The sequence below is a fragment of the Pristiophorus japonicus genome, chromosome 21 (genome assembly GCF_044704955.1).
Source record: "Pristiophorus japonicus isolate sPriJap1 chromosome 21, sPriJap1.hap1, whole genome shotgun sequence".
In the NCBI taxonomy this organism is placed as follows: domain Eukaryota; kingdom Metazoa; phylum Chordata; class Chondrichthyes; family Pristiophoridae; genus Pristiophorus; species Pristiophorus japonicus.
In genome coordinates, this window is record NC_091997.1 from 21,695,678 (window position 1) to 21,720,244 (window position 24,567).

A 24,567-nucleotide genomic window follows, 5' to 3' on the forward strand; every position below is an offset into this window, starting at 1 on the left:
TTGCCGTTCATGGACCCCCAAAAAAAGGCGTAACTCTTCAAGTACGCCCAAAAAAAGCTTTGGGGAAAATGTGCTGGATTTTTGGGTGTCGAACGCCTCAGTTTTTCAAGGCACTAAAATTACCACTCCACCTGGGTTACCGCACCAAATGAGGAGTGACCAAATTTCTCCTCCACTGTCTTACTTCATGAGATATCTCTGTCCACTTCTGCTTGCACATGTCGGCTGTATAATGGGCGAACGTCACTTTGTTCCAGTCCATGTGGGACTCTGTGGTTTTAAACTTCATCACATCGTTAGAAGGAACTATGCTCCTCATGCTGTCCAACAGGCCCAGGAGGTCCTCTTTTGGCCAATCTGCAGGGAAAAATCAAATCCTGCATGCATTGGTATGAGCCTCGCAAACACAGCGATTTCTGACATTTTTGGGGGAATTAAACAATGGCACCTACTTAAATAAAGACTGGACAGTACAGCTTTAAACTGAATTAGATAGAAAATACAGACACACCAATTTTAAATGTCAATGCATGGCTGTTGACAACAGCTACCTCTCCTTAAACAATCTCAGTGTACAGGACTCCTAAATTTGGTATCAGGGAGGCTTCCCCCCCCACCCCAAGGGGAATTCTCACCAGCACCAGAACAGTATGTAGACCGCTTCCATTTAACTAGAATACCATGCAAAAGATGATCTTTGCAGTCAAGAGTAGTACAGAGACACAAAGATGGCTGCACCAACAAGCAAATGTCGAGCAGAAACAGTGAAGTGCCCCCCATCCTCTCAACCTGCCTTGCAGACGGTTGTATGGAGAGAAACCCTTTCGCTTACTGGCTCAGTGTAATCATGCAAGAATGTGTTCGGACTGTCCCAGTCGTTCATAAGTAACCCAGCACAAGAAAAATCATCAATCTCCAATTAATCACAAACTGCTCAGTTGTACACACCTTATTAGCATCAAGAAAGCTTCCACTCTAAGCTTGCAATTGTAAGTGAAAAGAATTTCAACACTGGCTTCAAGAGGATGAATATAACCCTGTGGGATCTGGTGCACCAGCTATCCAATTTACTTGAAATCTTATTGGAATCCTTTCATAGGAAATAAATCAGAAAGGTGCCAGGTTCAATTCCCATTCTGTGCCACTGTTGATGACCTGAGCCAGGCTAACAGCACCAATGGCCCCAGCCCTGCTGCCGAGTATTCCAGTGAGAGCTAGAATATTGGGCGAGAGCAGGAGTTGATGGGAGAGAAAGAAAAACAGAGAACAAAGTCCCTGGGATTTCAAATGCCCTTGGCTTCTTCGTGCATTCTATCATAGATCAACAAAATAATACTCCGGAGAAAGCACGACGAGGGATAACATTGCAGCACCAGAGTTCTGGAAACAAATAAAGCTTTTTTGTAAATAAACCTTAATACTTTGAATGTGGCCTTCTCTCAAAATAGTGCATCCACTTTCTATTGTGAGCTTTCAAAGAGGAATTCTTCTGTGAATCTCATTAGACATCTAGAACTAAAAAGGAAGAAAACAGTTCTCGAGAGCAACGCGTGTCAAATGGAGCCTCTAGGAATTTTCTGGGGAGAGTTAGGAAGGTAGCAGCCCATGCAGTACAAAGTCTGTCGACATGGAAGTGTTATGGAACAATCAAGACTGCGCAAGAAACAAGTACACCCAAGCAAAGAAGAAGTCATGAGAAATGTGTTTATCTTTTCCATTCAAGTGTTGCAAATTATGCTGGAAATCAGAAGAAATGGCATAAAACTTCTCTTCCCCCTTTAGGAGTTCATAGGATCGATTGTTTAGACTGTTGCAGGAAATGCCCAACAGTCTGGCATTCTGTTAAGGTTATTCAAGAACCATATATGGGCAACCCCACTTGTCTAAATTCATCCGAGTCAGACTCGTGCTTACACCTTGACTTTGCTCGAGGTGTTTGTCATGACATTCTACACACCTCTGCAGGTTGCTGAACAGAAAATATAAATGAGATTCTGGCAACACCAATACTAAAGCTGCAAGACATACTGAAATAACAGCCATGACCAAGTTCTTCTTTCACATGTAACTCGCTTATAAAACACATTGTGGTTAGGTCTGTTCAGATCCGCCCTGCCTTCCGACTGACTCTTACGAGAACATGCCTCTTCAAACTCAAGCCTGTTTGCACGTCAAAGCATGCAACAGGAAGAGATCACCAGAAGACAACTGAGTTTTGCATATTTGTCTCAAGATCATCTTACAAAATCAGCTTTGTGGTCAATTAGAATCCCAGGACATTGGGGAAAATACCAGGGCATGGTACAACAATCTCAATCTACCCCTGCAATAAACAAGACCTTGTAGGGTTTCTAGCTGTTTTTTTAAATATTTGATAAAGAAATCCCACTTTCTTTGAAAACGTCTCGACTACTAATTAACCAGATATAACTAAACATGAAAATCAGAAAGAGGCTGCCACGTCAGGCAAATATTATCCTCACTCCTTTAAACGATGCAATGGCCTCTGCCTCAACCAATCCGTGACAAAGTAGGCAACGCCCCAACAGTCTTCTGCGTGAAGGAATTTCTTCCAACCTCTCTCCTCACTCATTGATGGCCCCAAGCCACCAACTCTCCAGCCAGAGAAAGCAAGTCTTTTCCTATTCACACATCAAAACCAAAGTTAAAAACCTCTATTAAACCTTCTCTACATCAGTGGAAATAGTCCCAGTATCTCCACATAACTAGGGTTTCCATCCCTGGCATCATCTGGGTAAATTTATGCTGTAATGTCCTTTCTATAATGGGTGCATTATAGATCAGTGACCAATATTTACTCTTCCACTATGCCCCAATTCTAATGTCCAAAACGTCCTCTATTTTATAGCTTCACCCACCCACATTTCCACGAAATTATGTATTTGAACCCTCTGTTCATCCAGATCCTTCACCTTTCCATTAAATATAGACTCCAGTTTATTTTTATTCCCAAAATGTATTGCCTCACACTTACCTACATTAAATTGCATCTTCCAACTGTTGGCCCATTCTGCTAACCTGCTTATGTCTTTCTGAAGTATTTTACAACCCTATGCACCATGTCAAACCCATTACTTTTGTGTCATCAGCAAATTGAGATTGTGTTCTCTATACTCGAGTCCAAAACATCTATATCTATTTAGAATCCAAGCAAACCCAGCATTGAAACTCTTTTTGGAGTTTATCTGCAAAACAAAACACATTAAACCGTGCCACCCGACCTGGGTGACACATCAGACATTTACAAGGCCCTTTTTTTCTTTTTTTTTTTTCTTCTTTTTTTGGGTTTTTTTTGGGGGGTTTTTTTTGGGCACTAAAATCACAATTTTCCCCAGTGCCCCCTATAAAAGGGAAGGGGACACTAAAAAACACCGGCAATTAAAACAAATTAAACTTTAAAACGTAAAATCAAATTAAAATTTGGTTGGCGGGCGTGATGATGCACTCCAGTCCCTCCGGTGCCCACCTCTCGCGGAAGGCCGCGAGCGTACCGGTGGACACCGCGTGCTCCATCTCCAAGGACACCCTGGACCGGATGCAAGAGCAGAAGAGAGGCAGGCAGTCAGGTTGAACGACCCCCTCGACCGCCCGCTGCCTGGACCGGCTGATGGCACCCTTGGCCGTGCCCAGGAGCAGTCCTACGAGGAGGCCTTCGGACCTACCCGCTCCCCTCCGCACAGGGTGCCCAAAGATCAGGAGAGTGGGACTGAAGTGCAGCCAGAATTTCAGGAGCAGCCCCTTCAAATAATGGAACAGGGGCTGCAACCTCGTGCACTCAATAAAAACATGGAACACGGACTCCTCCAGACCGCAGAAATTGCAGGCGGCCTGGGAGTCCGTGAACCGGCTTAAAAATTTGTTGCACGGCACTGCTCCGTGCACCACCCTCCAGGCCAAGTCCCCGACGAATAGTGGGAGGAAGGGTAGACCACTGCCAACCCTTCTATAATCCAAGCAACATCCATTTACCCTAATGTTGCTTCTTGTCCAACTAATGGAGTTTTCTTATACTACATGCCCGAATTATTCCAACAATCCTTTGAGACACTATCAAATGACATCTGCAAATTCCAGATACATTTACAGCATTCCCTTTATCGATCCAATCATTTCTTCAACAAAAAACTCAAGATTTGTCAAACTCAATTAACATTCATCCCAATGTATTTGATTCTAAATACTCGCTCAAAATATTCAAGTTGGCCTTCAATTAACTAGTCTATAATTACCCATTCTACCCTTCTTGAATAAGGACATGACTTCAGCATTTCTCCAGTTCCATGGCATGATTCACATATTTAAGGAAGACTGAACAATTAAAGCCTCAGCTAGCTCTTCTCTGATCTTTACCCTCCAAATTTCAACAGCCTAGGGCGAATGCCATCAGAGCCAAGACTTAGCCAATATACGTTCCACTAATTTTGTTCAGAACCAATTCCTTTTTCCGCAGCTATCAATGTTTCTATTTCCTTCTCTAGTACATTTATGTTCTCAATTCCACCATTATTTGTAAAAACCAATAGAAAATAATTAATAGCTCCACCATAGGACATTCTGCAACCAGATTCCTTTCTTTATTCCAGTGATCCCAGCCTCGTAATTATTTTACCTTTTATACGCTTATAAAGCACCCTTACTATTTCCTTTTATAGCAGCTAATCCCTTCTGATCTCCAATTTCACCTCTATTATGCTATTTGTGTATCTCTTATAATTATCTTTATTAGCCATTTACATATCTCCTTTTGAAGTGTCAGTTTTAATCCCGGTTTACCTACGAACACTATACTATGATTCACCCCTTTTTTGCCTTATACAAATATATTTTCTATTCTTACACACATCAAGATTTCTCACTGCTGGTCGTCAAGACCCTCCCTTGCTAACTTCCCTGTCCAGTTAATTTGAGCCAAATCCCTTTTTAGGTTGCGGAACTTTGCTTTTTTCCACTTCGTCTTTGACTCTTCCATCACCGTTTTCCTACATAAGAAATAGGAGCTCAAGCCTGCTCCGCCATTTAATACGATCATGGCTGATCCAATCATGGACTCCGGTCACTTCCCCACCCGCTCCCCATAACCCCTTAGTCCCTCATCGGTTAAGAAACTGTCTATCTCTGTCTTAAATTTATTCAATGTCCCAGCTTCCACAGCTCTCTCGAGGCAGCAAATTCCCCAGATTTACAACCCTCAGAAGAAATTCCTTCTCATCTCAGTTTTAAATGGGCAGCCCCTTATTCTAAGATTATGCCCCCTAGTTCTAGTCACCCTATCAGTGAAAACATCCTCTCTGCATCCACCTTGTCTAGCCCCCTTGTAAGCTTATCGTTTCAATATGATCTCTCATTCTTCTGAAATCCAATGAGTAACGGTCCAACCTATCCTCATAAGTCAATCCCCTCATCTCCAGTGAACCTTCTCTGAACTGTCTCCAAAACAAGTTGCGCCGAACTATGTTGCAGCCATTATTTTCCAATTGATCTAGCCGCAAGCTATTTGCCCAGCTTCACTTCCCAAAAATGCTTCTTCCCCTGTTGGACTAAACATACTGATTTCAGAAAGAGTTCGGAATGCATTCGAAAACATGTTCCCGATTTTGACCTCATGCATTACATTTAACCTAGTCTATCCTCAATGTTAAACTCGCCCACTATTATTGCCCTGTTCTTACTTACATTTCTGAATTATCTTCAGATCATTGCCTCCATCTCACACCTGCTATTTGATGGCCTGTAATGCACAACAATTGTACTATGTCCCTTTACTGTCGATATGGATTCTAATGTAATGCTCTAAAATGCCCGCGTGTTCCTTTAGCCTTCTCCGAGACCTGAGGAAACAAGCATTTCTGCCTCAGAATCTATCTTGGGATAAGCACTCCTGTCCCATGGAAGTTATTCTCCCGTGGTGATTTCTGTGCCTATTTCTGATTAGAACAATAAAAGTGTAGCGAATAACCTAGCCATCCTTTGCAGTAAGAGTGGATCCTCCCCCTTTCTACCCATCTGGGGAATGGTAACAATCAGACATCGCTGGAAGGCAGGCAGCACTTCTTCTGAAGTAGGTTGAACTTGATGCCAAACTCTCAAATCAAACGTGTATCTTCTACGGTTTGCTTTTCCCTACTGAAAAACTGATGGGACCATGAAATTACCGTGGGCATTTCAAGAAACTCTCCATCATGACTGCCACATGTCCTCCAGAGAGAGATATCCCCATGAGAAAATATGAAATGATCATTCAGACAAGACAGTTGAGCAAAGTCTCCTGACCTGCATGGTACAGCCCCACATAAGGGCATCAAATAGAGATGGTTTGTATACTGTTGAATATTTCCAGCAGTTTGGTTTTATTGTATACCGTCATGCCTGAAGGCATCGGAAGCCCACATTACAATGGTCCAAATTTTATGGTCAGCGAGCACCATTCATTACACTTACACTTGCCCACAGGCTTTCCATTGGCTTTTGTATTGGAAGTTGCGGTGATCAGAAATCCAAAACAACGTGCATCTGTGAACGGGGCAAGCAACCGTGTATCTCTTTAACCAGATTGAAGAATTCTTACTGAGGCATGCAGTCTGAACCAGAAGTTAATTCAATGCCAAATCATGTACAGAAAGTGAAACACAGACGGAAAGAAAGATGGGATCGAGAGATAAAAGCGACAAAGTAAAAAAAAGTTTATTTTTAAAAATCTCCAATAATTAAAGTCTGAAGGAATGAGATGCCATGTTTTCAAACTGTAATTTTCAGTACCAGAGAGGCTGTTTGGCAGTAATTGAGACTTACTACCAATGGTCCATGTGAGCTGCACTTTGTTCTGCGCAGCCTGCTCCTTTTAATGTGCAGTCCCTTTAAATTTCTGCGCGTGGGAGTATTTACAATGTAAAAGCAGTGAGCGGCCTTTCTGGGACCTTTCAGATTACTGCACGGCCGCACATGCACCGTAACGGGAGCACTGCTTACCGGGTCATTAAAAATACCCGTACACTAGAATGGACAAGCCCCAACTATTTCTGACAAGTTTAGTGGATATCTAGTGTGTAAGTACAGGAACTTCACGTGTTCATGTGTTTGCAAAATCTGGGCCATTAACAGTTTGCAGATGAACTTAGCAGTATGTCCTGACACATGAACTTGGAGAAGTTCCATATATTCTCTTTTGTCTGGAGATTATTGGAGTCCTGCCATGGATTGAGATTTTCTATACACCAGCAGTACATGGAACACTACTACTTCATCCGTTACAGATCAGCTGAAGGGACTACCTTTATGATCAAAGGGATTCCATCCATCCTAGCCAGAATCAACAAAAACTGAAAAATGTTCTCCCAGCCTTGGTACACTCCAATAGTATAGATTAACAGTAGAACCTGGGTACAGTGAGTACTGCAAAGCCAGATAACACCAAAAATTTCAGAGCAAGACCTCAAAGCTTTCAAGGCAAGCAGAAGCTTCTGTTGAAGTTCCACACCTGACTGGTGGAACTATGGTTCTTTGCTATGTGGAGTAGCTCCATGCAGTGACCACGAAGACGATGCCAATGAACTTGATACAATTTATGCTCACGATGAACTCTTGGTACCTACTGTTCTCCTACTTGGGGCTCAAACCCACACTTGTCAAATCATCAGCTAGGCACTTTTCTCCTGCAGGTGCAGGATTGAAAAGATAAGAGAAAGCAAATGGAATCTTCTTTGGGATCAACATGGCTCCAAGGTGACATGCTTGGCGATGAAAGATTGGAATCAATCCAACCCTGCAAGTCAATGATTTAACAAGCTGTATTAACTGGACAAGCAATGGGAAGCTTACCAGCGCTCTGATACGCTGCATGATGTAAGCTGGTCAGTCACTTTACATATTTGTGTTCTGTGACTATTGGCTCTTGAAAAATCTGTGTCTAAAGTCTTAACCTGGACAAGTCTAACATGTCCCAATGTGGCGAGTGTGGGTTCCATTTTGGGCAAATACCATGTCTGCCTGTATGATGATGGATTTAAGAACATAAGAAATAGGAGCAGTAGGAGTCCTGATCTGATCTTGGCCTCACCTCCACTTTCCTGCCTGTTCCCCATTTTCGCTAGAGGCACAAGGGCAAAAAAATGGGTTCCTCTCATACGGGACACTTGGCCAACCAAAACAAAATGGCTCAGCCTCATCTGATGATGTAGAACGTGGCTTAAAATACGCTTTGGCCTTGGCACATTCCAGAAACAACTAATGACTAGTATTTGATTCGCTGCTTAACCTGAAGCTCTCCTGTCCTGTGCAATGATGGCCTGGGATACAAGTACTTATTGAGGGGTGATGGCACTACCCTTTCTTCCCAGGCTTCAGTGTTTGCAATGAAACCTACAGCACATTTTGTAATAGGCTGTGCACATGGAAAAATTGGGAGATGTTATCCACAACTGTCCTTGTGTTCTATCAGTCACTGGAAGGAACAGAGTGCAGGAGGGCTTTTTGAGTACTGACTGAAACGGAGAATGATCAAACTGGAGGCGGTGTACACAAAGTCTCCGCTAAAAAAAATATTCTGAAACTTGAAGCAGAGGCTGATATGGAGCTAATTTTTAAAAAAAATATTGTTTACAAAATCTCAAAAGGTTTCTTACAAGGATAAGCAGTTAGGATTTGGATCAGCAGTTATGAGTTAACCATAAAATAGCCAAATTGGATTGCACGCAAATGATAATATAATTGCTGCCAATTTTTTAAAAATAGATGGACTATCGAGACAAAACTTAGTACTTGATACGATTCCCATTTATATAGATAATAAATGTTCTTGAAGAATCCTTCCAACATTTCATTCACAAATAAAAATCCTTCAGTCCTTAATTCCCCTTTCTCTGTCCCATAGAACACTTGATGGTCCATAAGTCAATCCATGTCTTTATGTAGGCCACTAATAATGGCAGAATAATTGTGTCCCCAGTATTGTCAACTCTTACTTATGAACATTGTTTTATTGATACCTGGTAAAAGTCTTGATTTTTGTGTCCAAGGCAATAGGCAAACTTCTACAGTTGCTTCTTAGAGCAATCGTTGCCCAAATACTGCAGTTCTGCATATAAAATTCATACAAAGACACTGAAATCTCAGTTCGACTGAATACGGGTGCAACTAAATATTTATGCTACACAAATGTTGCACTAAATTTTCAGGGATCTAGACAGAGTAGAGAGAGAGAAACGATTACCATTGGCAGAAGGGCAGGGTCCAGAACCAGAGGACACAGAGTTGAGGTGATTGGCAAAAGAACCAAAGGTGACATGAGGAAAAACATTTAAAAAATGCAGTGAGCGGTTACGATCTGGATTGCACTGCCCGAGAGGGCGGTGGAGGCCGTTTCAATCGTGGCTTTCAAAAGAGAATTAGATAAGTGCCTGAAGAAAAAATAAATTACAGGGCTACAGGGAAAGGGTGGGGGAATTGGGATAGTTGAAGTGCTGTTGGAGAGCCGGCATGGGGTCGACGGGCCAAACGGCCTCCTATTGCGCTGTGACCATTCTATGAAACCCTCACCTCCATCAACTCACCTTTTACATCGCTTAGTTCAACAGTTGCAGCCATGGTTGTCTCACCGTTCATGCTGCTCCACTCTCACCAGGTTACTGATTGCTCTCCTTGCCAATCCGTCCAACCAGCCTGAATGGAGCAAAGGAGCACAAGGGTTAGCTAGTCGCACAGGATCAGGGCTCACAGGACCAGGGCTGCAACAGCCATCTCCCCCCTGTGCGTGTCTCTCTCACACACACATGCCACTCTTAGTCAAACCCCCAGTGCTTACGTCTGGCCTCCCTCCCTCTTCTTCCTCCTCCTCCTCCTCCTCCTCCTCTTTCCCGCCAGACCCAGCGAGAGAGTAAACAGCTCGGAGCAGCCAGCAGCCGGTTCATGATCTCCGGGAGAGGCGCTCGGTCACAGCTGGATGTCCGGGCGAGCCAGGGAGGAGCGGTGGACAAAGAGAGAGACTGAAGAGAAGGGGAGGGGGAAGGCTGATGTGTTGCGGCAGTGCTCCGGAGGGAGAGATCTCGAGAGTTTCAGCCCCGCCAGGAGGGACAGTGCAGGGAGGGGGAAAAAAAACAGATCGTGACAAAAGGCAATGAGCGAGAAGTCACTCTCTCTCTCTCCCTCCCTCCCTCCCAGCCCTCGGCTCTCTCTGCAAACTCCCCCAATGCACCAAGCACCAGGCAGGGGGCGGGAGGGGCTCCAGGCTCCACCGCCCGAGTCTCCCCGGCTCCGCCAGCCCCCGCAGCTCGGGGGGGGGGGAGGGCAGCGACTTGTGTGTCTACAGCTTGTCCCAGACATGGCGCCCGGGTTCCGGCTTGCACTGGAGATCCGCACGGCCATGTTACAAAAACAGCTCGGGCTCGACCGTCGCAGCAGCCCAGCCTCAGATAGTGGGGGGGGGGGGGGGGGAAAGAGAATTAAAAAAAATTGTTAAATATATTTTTTTACAAATTAGTAAAAAAAAAGCAAAAAAGATTTTTTTTTAAAAAAAGAATTTAAAAGAAAAAGATAAAAAACAAAAAAACAGTAGAATTTGCTTACTCGCCTCCAAATTGCCCTCCGCTTTCGAGCGATGGCGTTTCCCGGAGGCACCGAGCGGGTGAAGGGCTCGGATCCGCCATGTGAGCGCCGCAGCCCGGGTTACAGCGCGGCACAAAACCCGCCGCAAACGCACACAAAAAAAAAACCCAGCAAACCACCCCGCTTAATATGATTTGTTTTTTTTTTAAAAAAAGCAACAAAAGCCTCCGAATGCATTAAAAAAAGTGACTTACCCTATATTAAAAAAAATAAATTTACTCACCGCCTTGTTTTCTCCAAAAGAGAGCCGAGCTATGGACGAGAAGCGCCTGCAACAAGATCCGCAGAGAAAGGAGGGGGGAAAGAGAGAGGGATTCCTGCAGCACAAGGTTGATTTAAGCAAACGGCTGTGTGTGTGTGGGGGGTGGGAAAAAAAAAAAGGAGAGAATATGAAAAGTCAGCCAAGCCCCGGGCAAGCCTGGCAACACTTGCTCGGAGAGAGGAGAGAGAAAATGGGAGCCGAGCTTGGGGGAGAAAAAAGGGAGAGAGAGTTGCAAAAAAAAAGCGAGACACAAAAGGGGCCGGAACCCAGAAGCGAGTGAATCCGAGACAAGGAGCCCCTGCACTGGCGCGGCCGCTCGAACCAACCAGCTTCCTGCTGCTGGCGACAAGAGGCGGCTCCACAGCGCGACCGGCTCGGTACAGCCCAGCGCCGAGCCCCCGCTCCCTCTCTCTCACCTCTTTCGGGACAAGCTCACCCACCCGCCTTTCTTTTTTTTTTGCTTGCAAATTCTTTATTAAAATTAAAAGAAAGTGTTTTTTTTTGTTTTGCAATTAAAACCTTACCTTCTCGGAGGCGATGCAAACAACAACAAAAAATTTTTTTTTCAAACGAGAGGGAAGCTAGAGCTGAACCTTCGCCAGATCCGCGGCGCTGGCCCCGGGCGTGGACGCTTTCTTAGTCCCCGTTGAGAGCCGGCATGCTTCGCGATACTTCCGACCTCTCCAATCCCCTTTTTCCGCATCAGCTCCTTGCCCCATCCCCCTGCCGCTCCTCTGCCCACGACTCAGCCGGCTCAGTGGCATTTCAAAAGCCACTCTCTTCTCCCTCCTCAAACAAAATTAATGTTGCGCTCCCCAAATCCCAATTTCAGCAAGCCCGACAAGCAAGGCACATTTTATAGGAGGAGGAGACATACACGCACACAGAGGAGGGGGAGGAAAAAAAACCTCGAGAAAGGCAACAAAATATCTTCTGCAAAGTTTGGAGGGGAAGTTTGTAATTCTGGAGAAAAAAAGTTGCAGTTCCAAATATTTCTGAAAGCCGGTGCTCTCTCGGCGCAGAGCGGCAGCGGGCAGGCAGTGCTTTAGTCCCCGGATTAATTGCCAGTGTTGGATAGTTAGTTAGTTGCCGTGAAGTGCGGCTGTTACACATATAGCAGCCAGCCGCAGCTTTCTTCTTTGCTACATTTTTATTTAATTTCCAACTCCACCTTTGTTGTCCCGCACGTCATCCCCTGTCCAGCCAATCGAGAGGAAAATTGCCTGAAATAAATTAATGAATTTCTACAGTACGGGGCGGGAAATTTAAAAGGAGCAATCGGAAGGGGAGTGCTTGAGCAGCAGGCTGCCTGGGGAGGGGGATTTCTTAAATTGGAATTTACCTCCCTCCCTTTTCAGTTGTACTTAACCAGGGTGATGCCAGTCCATTGACAGGAGAATCTCCAAGCAAACTCGGCTTCGAAGTCAGCAAGGGAAGAAGAAGAAGAAGAAGAGGAAGAAGAGAAGGGAGAGAGAGAGAGAGAGAGAGGAGGAAGGAAGGAAGGAAGGAAGAGGCAGAGTCCCAGGGCAAGGAGGAGAGACAATCTGGGTCATGGTGACCCCCTCCGTGGGTTTGATATGTGGGGCAATTTCAGATTGCAATGGGAAGGGTCTATCATCCCCAGTCGAGGCTGGAGCGATCACCGACGAAATAATTTAATTTTTTTTCCCCCCCTCTGAAACAAAAACAGAAAATGCTGGAAATACTCAGCAGGTCAGGCAGCATCCGTGGAGAGAGAGAGAGAGAGAAAGAATGAAGAGTCTTTCATTTTTGTTGGGCAGACTTCAGGCTGGGTCTGGTGCTCCGATGGCGGTGTCACATTGTAACCACATCGACATAACAAGATGGTGTTGCAATAGTGAACGCAGGGCGAGAGGAAACATGAAAGAGGCCTGGTTGTGCTCGGGGGGAGTTCCCAAGCACCTGCCCATCACAGTCTCACTGCCTCCTACTGTTGTTTAGTGGCTGGGATTCGGCTGCTGGCCTCCCCCCTTGTAATCTGGTACGTATTCGACACAAGATTGCGTTTTAGCTGCACAACAGCAGCCAAGTTGTACTTCTGCGTTTATTTAAATATGCAATGTCGAGCAGGATGTACTGCGCTCCAGCGAAAAACAAAAACGATTTAATTATTCATTGCTAATTGCGCACTTTCCATGGCGTCAGCAATTTCCGCTTGCGATTTTTTTCGCCGTGCAGCAACCGAGAGGCAATCTAGACATTTGTATTTAATTAACTCAGCGCAGTCGTTGTGGTGTTAAAATGGCCTGGTATACATCTGGTTAGAAAAAAAATCATCTTAAGCAGTTTATTTGCTCTTCCCATACCGCCTGGAGAGGGCGGAGGCGCAACCTGTGCCCCGACTTTCTGGCAGCTGCGGGGGGTAACAGCACAGGCTGAGCGAGCGGCGTTCCACACTGCGCTTCTCGGAGCGGTCACATCGCCAGCGCTGCACCGGCCGGCAGGGAGCTCTCTCCTATCCCCCAAGTGCGGCGTGTCCAAGGAGCTCTTCTGCAGCGCAACCCTGAACTTTGCCCCCCCCCCCCTTTTTCTCCAACGAAAACAAATTAAGTTCTACCACGGAAGAGTTTACAATCCAACAGCCGTCTCTTTAATGCTGTGCGCTGAACCTTCTCCGCCGCATACAATTCTGTGTTGACTGTGATAGGAAGTCGAGCCGGTTGGAGCATAACCACGCAGAAAACAATTCGTTATTTCGTGTGAAAGCGCTCTTAATGTCACGATTTTGTTAGCAGCTCCTGACACGGATTTTTGCTTCCATTTTATCCCTTTTACACAGCAGTGGACTTAACTTATCTTAAGAGTTATCAGTGCTCATTCCTATCTGGAAGTATCCACTCCATTTGCTATACTCCTCAGCGTCTACATTGTTGATATTGTTTGGAGAATTGTTCCTCCCTGGCACAGTGTGTCGGTGCTGCCACTCCCAGGCACAGTGTGTCGGTGTTGCCACTCTCTGGCATAGTATGTCGGTGCTGCCACTCCCTGGCACAGTGTGTCGGTGCTGCCACTCCCTGGCACAGTGTGTCGGTGCTGGCACAGTGTGTCGGTGCTGCCACTCCTTGGCACAGTGTGTCGGTGCTGCCATTCCCTGGCACAGTGTGTGGGTGCTGTCACTCCATGGCACAATATGTGGATACTCTTCCTAATCTGCACACTGCTTTAATCTTTAGACAAATGTTTTGTTAAATATAGCTGCTTGTAAATTTATGAGGCCAATCAGAGTGCAATTTAAGTGATTGTACATTTCTGGCCCTGCCAGAAGAAATAATTTTGAAATGGTTGCCTTAAAAAATAGTATTTAATAGAATATATGCAGCTAATGGGATTATTGATTGAGGCATTTAACTTTGCATCTTATATGTGTCTTTCATGCCCCAGATGTCACATTTCAAGTGTTACACTTTGTTTTGAATCAATTTTTTTAAGCGAGAAAAGCAACCCTTTCAAAATGAGTTCTTTTGGCACGGCCAGAAATTTATAATCAGTTAAATTGCGCTCTGTTTGACCTCATAAGTTTACAAACAGCTATAATCACCGGGGTTCAACTGTTTAAACCAAAGCCCCTACAGGGGTGATCACCTGAGCAATGGTTTTCAAAGGACAGGCCAAGATATCAGCTAAAAGCTCCAACCATGTTCCAGCCCCTATTCGTATTACCTGAGAGCAATGTCATCGGAGATTTGCTAGAGTTTCTGATTGGTCAAAAAAATCTAGCCCTGTATATGGTTACTATATTAAAAATAGTAGTCTAGTGTACTCAGCTGTTACATTCCAGATGCAAAAAATCTTAAAGTTATGGGATAATTCTGAGCTGCTCCCTGAAGCTGAACACCACATTCCAATCTGTAAAATTACTTGATCAAACGAACAATTTAACTCTGAGCCTGTTTCCTCAACACCAATTTTACTTTGAGGCCTTAGCAGAATAGGTTATTAAATATCGGCTCTAAATCAGTGACAGCACTCTTGCCTCTGAGTTAGAAGGTCATCAGTTCAAGCTGCATTCTGGAGACATGGGGACTGCACCTTGAAGTGGTTGGAAGGCATGCTCCTAGAAACCTTGAAGGCTATGCTGGTGGGACTATAGCTCATGGTGTAGCCACCCAAGGCACGAGCCAAACTAACCTTACCAGGAGGACTGGTGGACTGCCTTTAATGACCTATTCATGTAAAATGCCTTTATGTATTTTTTTAATGTCTTTTTATGTTACAGATCTTATTTTTACATTAGAAATTTCAGGTACTTAATAAAGAAATAATGGCAACACTTGTTCAAAAGAGTGTTTTGAATGTATCAATCAGTTTACTTTCTTTTACAAGTAGGTTGTCCTGGCTGGTCATTTAAAGATTGCTTATTTCCATAAGTCCTTAGTAATTTTTCATCAAGAGTTTCCTCGCCCCCTCCCGTGCTTTGAATTTGTATATTCCCTACCTCCTCAGTTCTGATGTACTGCTGCTTTACGATGTGCCAATTAACAAAGTGTGACTGGAAAAGTCAGGAACAAGTGTCACATTTACAAGGTGTGCTTTTTTCTAAGAAAGGTTTTTAATCTAATTATATATAGATGAATATATAGATGTAGTGCCTGCTGCACTTTAAACCTGTCTACAGCACAAAAAAATGTCATTTCCAATTGGTTCTAATCTTCTAAGAGCCAATCAAAAAATACTTCACTGTCTCTGAGCGCATCTCTCAGAATAGACTTTCCAAATCAAAGGTCTGAACAGCACCTCTGATCTTTTTTTAACAACGTAAGAAATAGGAGCAGGAGTAGGCCATACAACCCCTTGAGCCTGCTCCGTCATTCAATAAGATCATGGCTGATTATCGACCTCCACTCCACTTTCCCGCCCGATCTCCATATCCTTTGATTCCCCTAGAGTCCAAAAATCTATCTATCTCAGCCTTGAATACATTCAAAATCTCAGTATTCACAGCCCTCTTGGGCATAAAATTCCAAATGTTCACAACCCTCTGAGTGAAAAAATTCCTCCTCATCTCGGTCTACCCCTTATGCTGAGACTATGCCCCCTAGATCTAGACCCTCCAGCCGGGGGAAATAACCTCTCAGCATCTACCCTGTCAATCCCCCTCAGAATCTTGTATGCTTCAATGAGATCACCTCTCATTCTTCTAAACCCCAGAGAGTATCGGCCCATTCTGCACAATCTCTCATGATAGGACAGCCCTCTCAGCCCAGGGATCAATCTAGTGAACCTTTGTTGCACCGCCTCCAAGGTAACTATATCCTTCCTTAGATAAGGAGACCAAAACTGCACAGTACTCCAGGTGTGGTCTCACCAAGGCCCTGTACAATTGTAGTAAGACTTCCCTTGCAATAAAGGCCAACATGCCATTTGACTTCCTTATTGCTTGCTGTACCGGCATGCTAGCTTTCTGTGCTTATTGCATGAGGACACCCAAATCTCTCCAAACACTAACATTTACAAGTTTCTCACCATTTAAAAAAATATTTCGACCATATTTCCCTACATTATACTCCATCTGCCACCTTACTGCCCACTCACTTAGTCTGTCTATATCCCTTTGCAGACTTTTTGCATTCTCACAGCTTAATGTCCCACCTAGCTTTGTATCGTCAGCAAACTTTGATGCATTACACTCAGTCCCTTCATCTAGGTCATTAATATAGATTGTAAATAGCTGAGGGACCATCATTGATCCTTGCGGCATCCCACTAGTTACAGCCTGCCAATCTAAAAAAGGCCAGTTGATCCCTACTCTCTGTTTTCTGTCTGTTAACCAATCCTCCATCCATGACACTATATTACCCCCAACCCCATGAGCCTTTAGCTTGTGTAATAACCTGTTATGTGGCACCTTATCGAATGGCTTTTGGAAATTCAAATATGCTACATTCACTGGTTCCCCTTTATCTACCCTGCTATTTACATCCTCAAAAACAATTCCAATCAATTTGTCAAACATAATAATATGAAGGTGGCTTGGAATTGTGGGTGAGGCCCGGAAGTCAACTGCGGGTTGGAAACTGCGATCTCAATTCAATTGTACCAATTACTTTTGACTTCTAGGTTTTGCATCTTCAAGCCACACAGTGGGCGTGATGTGCACCTGCATGACGCGATCTCAGTTGTATTTAAAGGGACAAGATGCAAACGTAAATTGGAGGTGTTCCCGATGGATGGTGGACGTAGGGAAAGGGCTGCTCCCACTGGAATTACTGCTGGGTGTAGTCAGGAGCAGGAGAGATATACGTTTCCAATGGGAGGAAGAAATAAGAACAGAACATGGTAGAAATACTCAGCAGGGCAACCTGCTGTATACCCAGCAAAACTAGTTGGTGCTTACAGGATGTTATTAAACATCAAGATCCTATAATCTATAGAACCCCAATTTGAACAATCAAGCAAGCCTGCCATCTTTTCCAGGCCAGCACCCTAGGCAAGTGAAAGTCACCTGATTCAATTTCGTATGAGGCGCGATCCTGGAGTCAATCAGGTGCGTCAGATCGTGACCCAATTTTGGACCCCATGCTACCATTTTACACCTGAAAAACAGGCATATCTATGTCCAATTTCTCGCCCATTGAGTCTGGTGGTGACAAAGGTATGAATGAGGACTTCAAGTGGTGGAATGAAGTAGGAATAGAGACTGCTGATAGCACTAAGGTGGAAGGCCTGATGATGGATTGGGTGTGGGATTTGAAGCTCATCTCTCAGAGGGTCGTGAATCTCTGGGATTCTCTCCCCAGAGAGCTGTGGCGGCTGAGTCATTGAATATATTCAAGGTTGAACTATAGGGGAGTCAAGGGTTATGGGGAACAGGCAGGAAAGTGGAATTGAGGCCAAGATCAGATCATCCATGATCTTATTGAATGGCGGAGCAGGGTCTAGGGGTTGAATGGCCTACTTCTCTTATTTCTTATGTTCAGATTCAGCACTGCCAGGTTGAGCAGGCATCCAGGAAAGAGGATGAGATCAGAGATTAAGACATGGGGAACTGTACAACAGGGCTTCAGTCTTGCTACTGATAAGCTGCAGAAAGTTTACATCCACAACTTGATGTCAGATAGACAGTATAGCAACAGCCATAGAATCAAGGGTGGTGATGAAGAGGTGAAACTGAACAGTTTGTCAGCACATAAATGAGAGTTGGTTGCATGCTAATGGATAATGCAAACAGCAAATAGATTGAGGAACAGAAGGAGCCAGAGATGGATCATTGAGCCATACTGGAAGTGACCATGTGGGCATGGGAGGATAAGCCATTGTAGGAGATGTGCTGGCTACACTGGGAGAGATAGGAATAGAATTAGTGAGGGAAGTTCCATAGAGGTAGATCACAAAGAAAAGGTGGTGACAGGTCATAGAAGAGGAGGGATAACACAGAATAATCACAGTCATACAGAATGCTGTTGGTGGCTTTGATCAAAGTGGTTTCAGTGCTGTGCGTTTCAAATAGGATTTTTTTATATTCATTCTTGGAATGTTGTCATTGCTGGAAGGCCAGTATTTAGTGCCCATCCCTAATTGCCCTTGAGAAGGTGGTGGTGAGCTGCCTTCTTGAACCTCTGCAGTCCATTTGGTGAAGGTAATTCATCAGTACTGTTAGGGAGGGAGTGCCAGGATTTTGACTCAGTGACAATGAAGGAATGGTGATATATTTCCAAATCAGGATGGTGTGTAACTAGGAGGGAAACTTGCAGGTGATGGTGTTCCCATGTGCCTGCTGCCCTTGTCCTTCTAGGTGATAAAGGTCGCGGGGCTGTTGAAGAAGCCTTGGTGAGTTGCTGCAGTGCATCTTGTAGATGGTACACACTGCAGCCACGGTGCGCCGGTGGTGGAGGGAGTGAATGTTGAAGGTGGTGGATGGGGTGCCAATCAAGCGGCCTGCTTTGTCCTGGATGGTGTTGAGCTTCTTGAGTGTTGTTGGTGCTGCACTCATCCAGGCAAGTGGAGAGTATTCCATCAAACTCCTGACTTATGCCTTGTAGATGGCGGACAGACTTTGGGAAGTCAGAAGGTGAGACACTCACCGCAGAATACCTAGCCTCTGGCCTGCTCTTGTAGCCACAGTATTTATGTGGCTGGTCCACTTAAGTTTATGGTCAATAGTGACCCCCAGGATGTTGATGGTGGGGGATTTGGTGCTGATAATGATGTTGAATGTCAAAGGGCAGTTGTTAGACTCTCGCTTGTTGGAGATAGTCATTGCCTGACACTCGTGTGGCACAATTTACTTGCCTCTTATCAGCCCAAGCCTGAATGTCAGCCAGGTCTTGCTGTATGCAGGCACGGACTGCTTCATAATCTAAGGAGTTGCGAATGGAACTAAATACTGTGCAGTCATCAGCAAACATCCCCACTTCAGACCTTATGATGGAGGGAAGGTCATTGATGAAGCAGCTGAAGATGGTTGGGCCTAGGACACTGCCCTAAGGAACTCCTGCTGCGATGTCCTTGGGCTGAGATGATTGATCTCCAACCACCACAACCATCTTCCTTTGTGCTAGGTATGACTCCAGCCAGTGGAGAGTTTTCCCTCTGATTCCCATTAACTTCAGTTTTACTAGGGCTCCTTGATGCAACACTCAGTCAAGTGCTGCCTTGATGTCAAGGGCAGTCACTCTCACCTCACCTCTGGAATTCAGCTGTTTTGTCCATGTTTGGACCAAGGCTGTAATGCGGTCTGGAGCCGAGTGGTCCTGGTGGAACCCAAACTGAGCATTGGTGAGTAAGTGCAGCTTGATAGCACTATCGACGCCACCTTCCATCAATGTTGATGATTGAGTGGACTGATGGGACGGTGATTGGCCGGATTGGATTTGCCCTGCGGTTTGTGGACAGGACATACCGGGGCAGAGTTCCACATTGTTGGGTAGATGCCAGTGTTGTAGCTGTACTGGAACAGCTTGGCTAGAGGCGTGGCTAGTTCTGGAGCATAAGTCTTCAGCATGACAGCCGGGATGTTGTCGGGGCCCATAGCCTTTGCTGTATCCAGTGCACTCAGCCGTTTCTTTAAATCAAGTGGAGTGAATCGAGTTGGCTGAAGACTGGCTTCTGCGATGTGGACACCTCAGGAGGATCATCTTCTGGCTGAAGATGGTTGCAAACGCTTCAGCCTAGTCTTTTGCATGCGTGCTGGGCTCCGCCATAATTGAGGATGGGGATATTCATGGAGCCTCCTCCATAAAGACATTGAAGTCTCCCACCCAGAGTACATTCTGTGCCCTTGTTACCTTCAGTGCTTCTTCCAACTGGTGTTCAACATGGAGGAGTGTGGATTCATCAGCTGAGGGAGGGCGGTAGGTGGTAATCAGCAGGAGGTTTCCTTGCCCATGCTTGATCTGAAGTCACAAGACTTCATGGGGGTCCAGATTCAATGTTGAGGACTCCCAGGGCCACTCCCTCCCAACTGTATACCACCTCTGGTATGTCAGGATAGGATGGTGATGGAGAAATCTGGGACATTGGCTGAAAGCTATGATTATGTCAGGCTGTTGCTTGACTAGTCTGTGGGACAGCTCTCCCCAGTCCCCAGATGTTAATGAGGAGGACTTTGCAGGGTCAACTGGGCTGGGTGTGCCGTTGTTATGTCCAAATTCGGTGGTCTGTCTGATTTAATTATTAGTGTTTTTTTTAGCAGTTTGTTACAACTGATTGGCTTGCTGGGCCATTTCAGAGGGCAGTTAAGAGTCAACCACATTGCTGTGGGTCTGGAGTCACATAGAGGCCAGGCCAGGTAATGATGGCAGATTTCCTTCCCGAAATGACACTGGTGAACCAGATTGGTTTTCATGACAATCCGGTAGTTTCATGGTCACCATTACGGACACTAACTTTTTAGTCCAGATTTATTTAATGAACTGCCCAGCTGCTGTGGCGGGATTTGAAATCATATCTCTGGAACATCTGTCCATGCTTCTGGATCACTAGTCCAGTGACATAACCACTAAGCTACCGTTCCCGGTCTGGTGGGTGAGCTCGGCATGGAGTTGACTGGTGATGACACATTCCAGAACCTTCGGGTGGAAAGATAGATTGGAGATGAGGTGGTGGTTTGAGGGATCAAGGAATGTTTAGGAATGGCGACACGAGGTGTGCCTGAGGAAAGTGAAAAATTAACAATGTCAGTGAGCATTGAGCTGAGGACAGGCGGGGTTGAATGAAGAGGGTATGAGTTGGGAGGGAGTTAAGGGAACAGGAGATAGGTCTTGTGGAAGAGATGAGTCTGATGAGGATTCGGGTGGAGATAGCAGAGATTCTATAGAGTGCTGTATGGTTGGAGCTTGGGTAACGGGTGACATGGGAAGGTCAGGAATGGCAGGGGGGCGCTGGAGGAAGCTGAGTAGATAATTTTAAGTTTGGATTAAAAAAGAATTAAATGGATGATGTCACTCCCTCATTCTGCCTTTGTTTAAATCCTTCTGCTGTGTTGGTGGTGGGACTCTGTGGCAGGGGAGACAGTATATCCAGGCCTTTGTTATTGAGTTGGCTTCTAACTTTGGAACATTATCTTAAAGTAAGTTGGCTGTGATTTGCTTGGCTCATCTTCTGCTGGCATTTGACCTCAAGACTTAGTGGGAGAAATTGGGGTCACTTGCGCCTCCCATTAGTGCCCCCATGGGGCGCAAATGACTTTTCGTTTGGGTGTGGCGCCACTACGACTCCCGCTGAATTCCGCGGCAGTTTAGCAGCAGCGGTACCGGGAGCACGCGCTCTGCTGTGCCGGTGACATCACACCATGCGAAGCGCCCCGATTTCGCCCCAGATCGAAAATTCAGGAGCGCCTACTGAAGCTGGGCCGGGCGATGCCAGCGACGGCTTCATGGGGCGCGTACCGGGCTGTAGGCCGCTCGCGGGGCGCCAGTTAAAGGGGAGGTGGCGCTTGCAAAAAAAAAAAAAAAATCGTCTGACTTCCCGTTCGTGGCCCATTGCACCGTGGAACTGTCTGGCAACTCGGCACTCCGCATGAGTGCCGGGCTGATGCTATGGCACCCCGCCCCCCGGCGGTGCAGCTAGGGACCTGCAGAGTCGGCAGCTTGGCCCTCTCCTTTAATGAAGAGGTGGGCATCTTCTATACGGAACGCGTAGCGCTGCGCCCCTCTCCCAGCGCTTCCGCCCCGCTCGCGCTCCACAGAACACGTGCGGAGCATGTTATTTTGCGCTCCACTTGTTCTCGGGGCAGTGACCCCAATATCGCAGGCGGGGTGGGACTCCCATATCACGGCTGTTACCGCCCCTAAACGGCGCAATTTCCCACTCTATCCAGAATCTTATTCTCAAGACCAATCCCCCAAGGCTGCCCAGCGCTGCACCGTTTTCAAAAGTGCACAGTCCCACTGGTCTTATTTAAAATGGCAGAAGCCGATCCTTGAAGATATCACAGCATTTCTAGATAACAAACATGTCAACAGTTCTGGGGTCTGACTTTTCCTTGAAGATAAAATAAAAAGCAAGAGCTCCAGAGAATATAAGAATCAAATTCAAGACATTGTGGCCTTTGTAAGAAACAAACAAAACTAAAGCACTTGAGAAGTCACGTTCCACATCTATTCCGAGGACCAAGGAGAAGGTTCGGGGCCCTGTGGGAATCTCACAGTCTGTCCCAGTCATCTATCCCTTTTGCTTTGGATCATCAATTGAGCTGCTATTGGGAAGTTTAGCTATTTGATTTTGTCTTCTGTAAGTTTTGACAAACCTGTGCTATTTCCTTCTTGCATTAAATTCATCGAACACATTATCGACACTTTCCCAAAGAAAAACACAGATGATACCTGGCAGCTAGTTATGTATCCAGGTCCCAACAGAAGGGAGTCTTCTCAGGTCCCATTGAGAGGACCATTGGGTTGGAGGCAGCCAAGCAAGCCCCAGGAACCACTGTGACTGTCTCAGATCAGAGAATCAAACCTGCAGCAGTCTTAGACTGCAGGGATCAACTATCGAGGAAATGAAAAGGTGAAAAATCAAATACCATTGCTTGGTTATCTGAACGCGAGAAAGTGAAATGCGAAGCTGTTTGTTTACACTTTCACCAGACATTGAGCAATCCCAGATTTGATCAGTGGCGAGCAATTGATCCAGCCACATTCTTGGATGGTGTATGACAGCTTGTGACTAATCCCCTTGCCTTCCCTGGCCATTCCCTAGAGGTAGAATTAAAACAAAACAAAGGCCCCGTTGGTTCCCGTACCTCCTTTCCTACTCTGCTATACTCCAAAATGATCCAGGCGGTTCACTGTTACATTGTCTTGCATATATCTCACTCAAGATAATCCTTTCCCAACGGTCACCATGGAAACCAGAAAGAACCCAAGGAAGGAATCTCTTCTCCAACAAGGAGCACGTGCAAATAAAATCCCACACCACACATTGACCTCATGACCAACGTAACCTTAAATAGTTGGGAGGTGCAGATAAATGATCCAAACACCAAAGCAAAATACTGCGGATGTTGGAAATCTGAAATTTAAAAAAAAGAAAATGGTGGGAATACTCAGCAGGTCAGGCAGCAACTGGGGAGAGAGAAATAGAGTTAATGTTTCAGGTCGATGACCCTATGTCAGAACTGGAAAAGTTTTGAGATGTTAGAGCGTTACCCTCTCTAACCTTTTCCAGTTCTGGCGAAAGGAAGAGGGAGAAGGGAAGAAAGAGGAAGGAAGCCATTCGAATGAGGAATAAGTCAACAGCGCCCTCGTGTGGTAAGTACTTGGTTTGGGCAACTGCTGTGGTGTTGCTCACCTCCATGACAAAAAAAACAGGATACTTCATGCAATCTGTGTTGGAAGCCCATAAGTAGAGAACTATAAAAAGCACAGAAACTGTCAAATTATATATATATATATATATATATTGTTGCATTGAATAAATCTATTAGCGCAAGTAGTAAATAGTTTGGAAACGTTTTCAGGCTGAAGAAAGTAGACCATGAACTGGAGGAATGTTTGATGTTTTCAGAGATAATGGACAAAAAATGCGGTCAGAGGGTTCCTATAGGCGGACCTCCAATTGAATTTTTTTTTACAAAAGTACCTGATGGTTCCGGAGGAACGTATACTTGCAGTCCGAAGCATCCTCTTGCAGCCCAGCGTATGGGCTCACACATCCCAGGAACATAAGTGCAACCTGGGATCACCTGCTTTTACCAGGTGTAAGAGTTTGAAGGACATTCGCTGGGCAAGAGTTGAGCAAATAGCCCAAATCCTTCTACCGGGGATGCGGCGATCTCAGATCGCAAACGGCGGTTCTCGGCGCGTTGTGCGGTGAAAATCGGCATTTGCGAGGCCTCTTTGGGCGCGTGCACACATCGTATGCACTGAGCACACTTGAACTGCTCCGCTGGGCCGGCCACATTGTTCGCATGCCAGACACGAGGCTCCCAAAGCAAGTGCTCTACTCGGAACTCCTTCACGGCAAACGAGCCCAAGGTGGGCAGAGGAAACGTTTCAAGGACACCCTCAAAGCCTTCCTGATAAAGTGCAACATCCCCACCGACACCTGGGAGTCCCTGGCCCAAGACCGCCCTAAGTGGAGGAAGTACATCCGGGAGGGCGCCGAGCACCTTGAATCTCGTCGCCGAGAGCATGCAGAAAACAAGTGCAGGCATCGGAAAGAGCGTGCGGCAAACCAGTCCCTTTCCCTTAAAGACTATCTGTCCCACCTGTGACAGGGTCTGTGGCTCT

The 24,567-nt window shown here is 45.6% G+C and overlaps 1 protein-coding gene across 8 annotated transcripts in view; it reads right to left on the reverse strand.

Annotated features, from left to right (window-relative positions):
• The window catches only part of ubtf (upstream binding transcription factor), a 65,402-nt gene extending 52,879 nt beyond the window's left edge, over nucleotides 1–12,523 (reverse strand). For 2 of the 8 annotated variants that reach the window (XM_070864464.1, XM_070864461.1), the window contains exons 1-3: nucleotides 10,841–11,356; nucleotides 9,567–9,675; nucleotides 185–357 (exon numbers count right to left, since the gene is read on the reverse strand). In XM_070864464.1, the coding sequence (XP_070720565.1) occupies nucleotides 185–357; nucleotides 9,567–9,618 (225 nt within the window). In that variant the 5' untranslated portion in view covers nucleotides 9,619–9,675; nucleotides 10,841–11,356. Of the gene's footprint in view, nucleotides 1–184; nucleotides 358–9,566; nucleotides 9,676–10,840; nucleotides 11,357–11,403 lie in introns of those variants that run through there. The other 6 variants (XM_070864466.1, XM_070864467.1, XM_070864462.1 and 3 more) reach the window with 5 other exon arrangements.
• Between the last annotated feature and the right edge of the window lie 12,044 nt (nucleotides 12,524–24,567).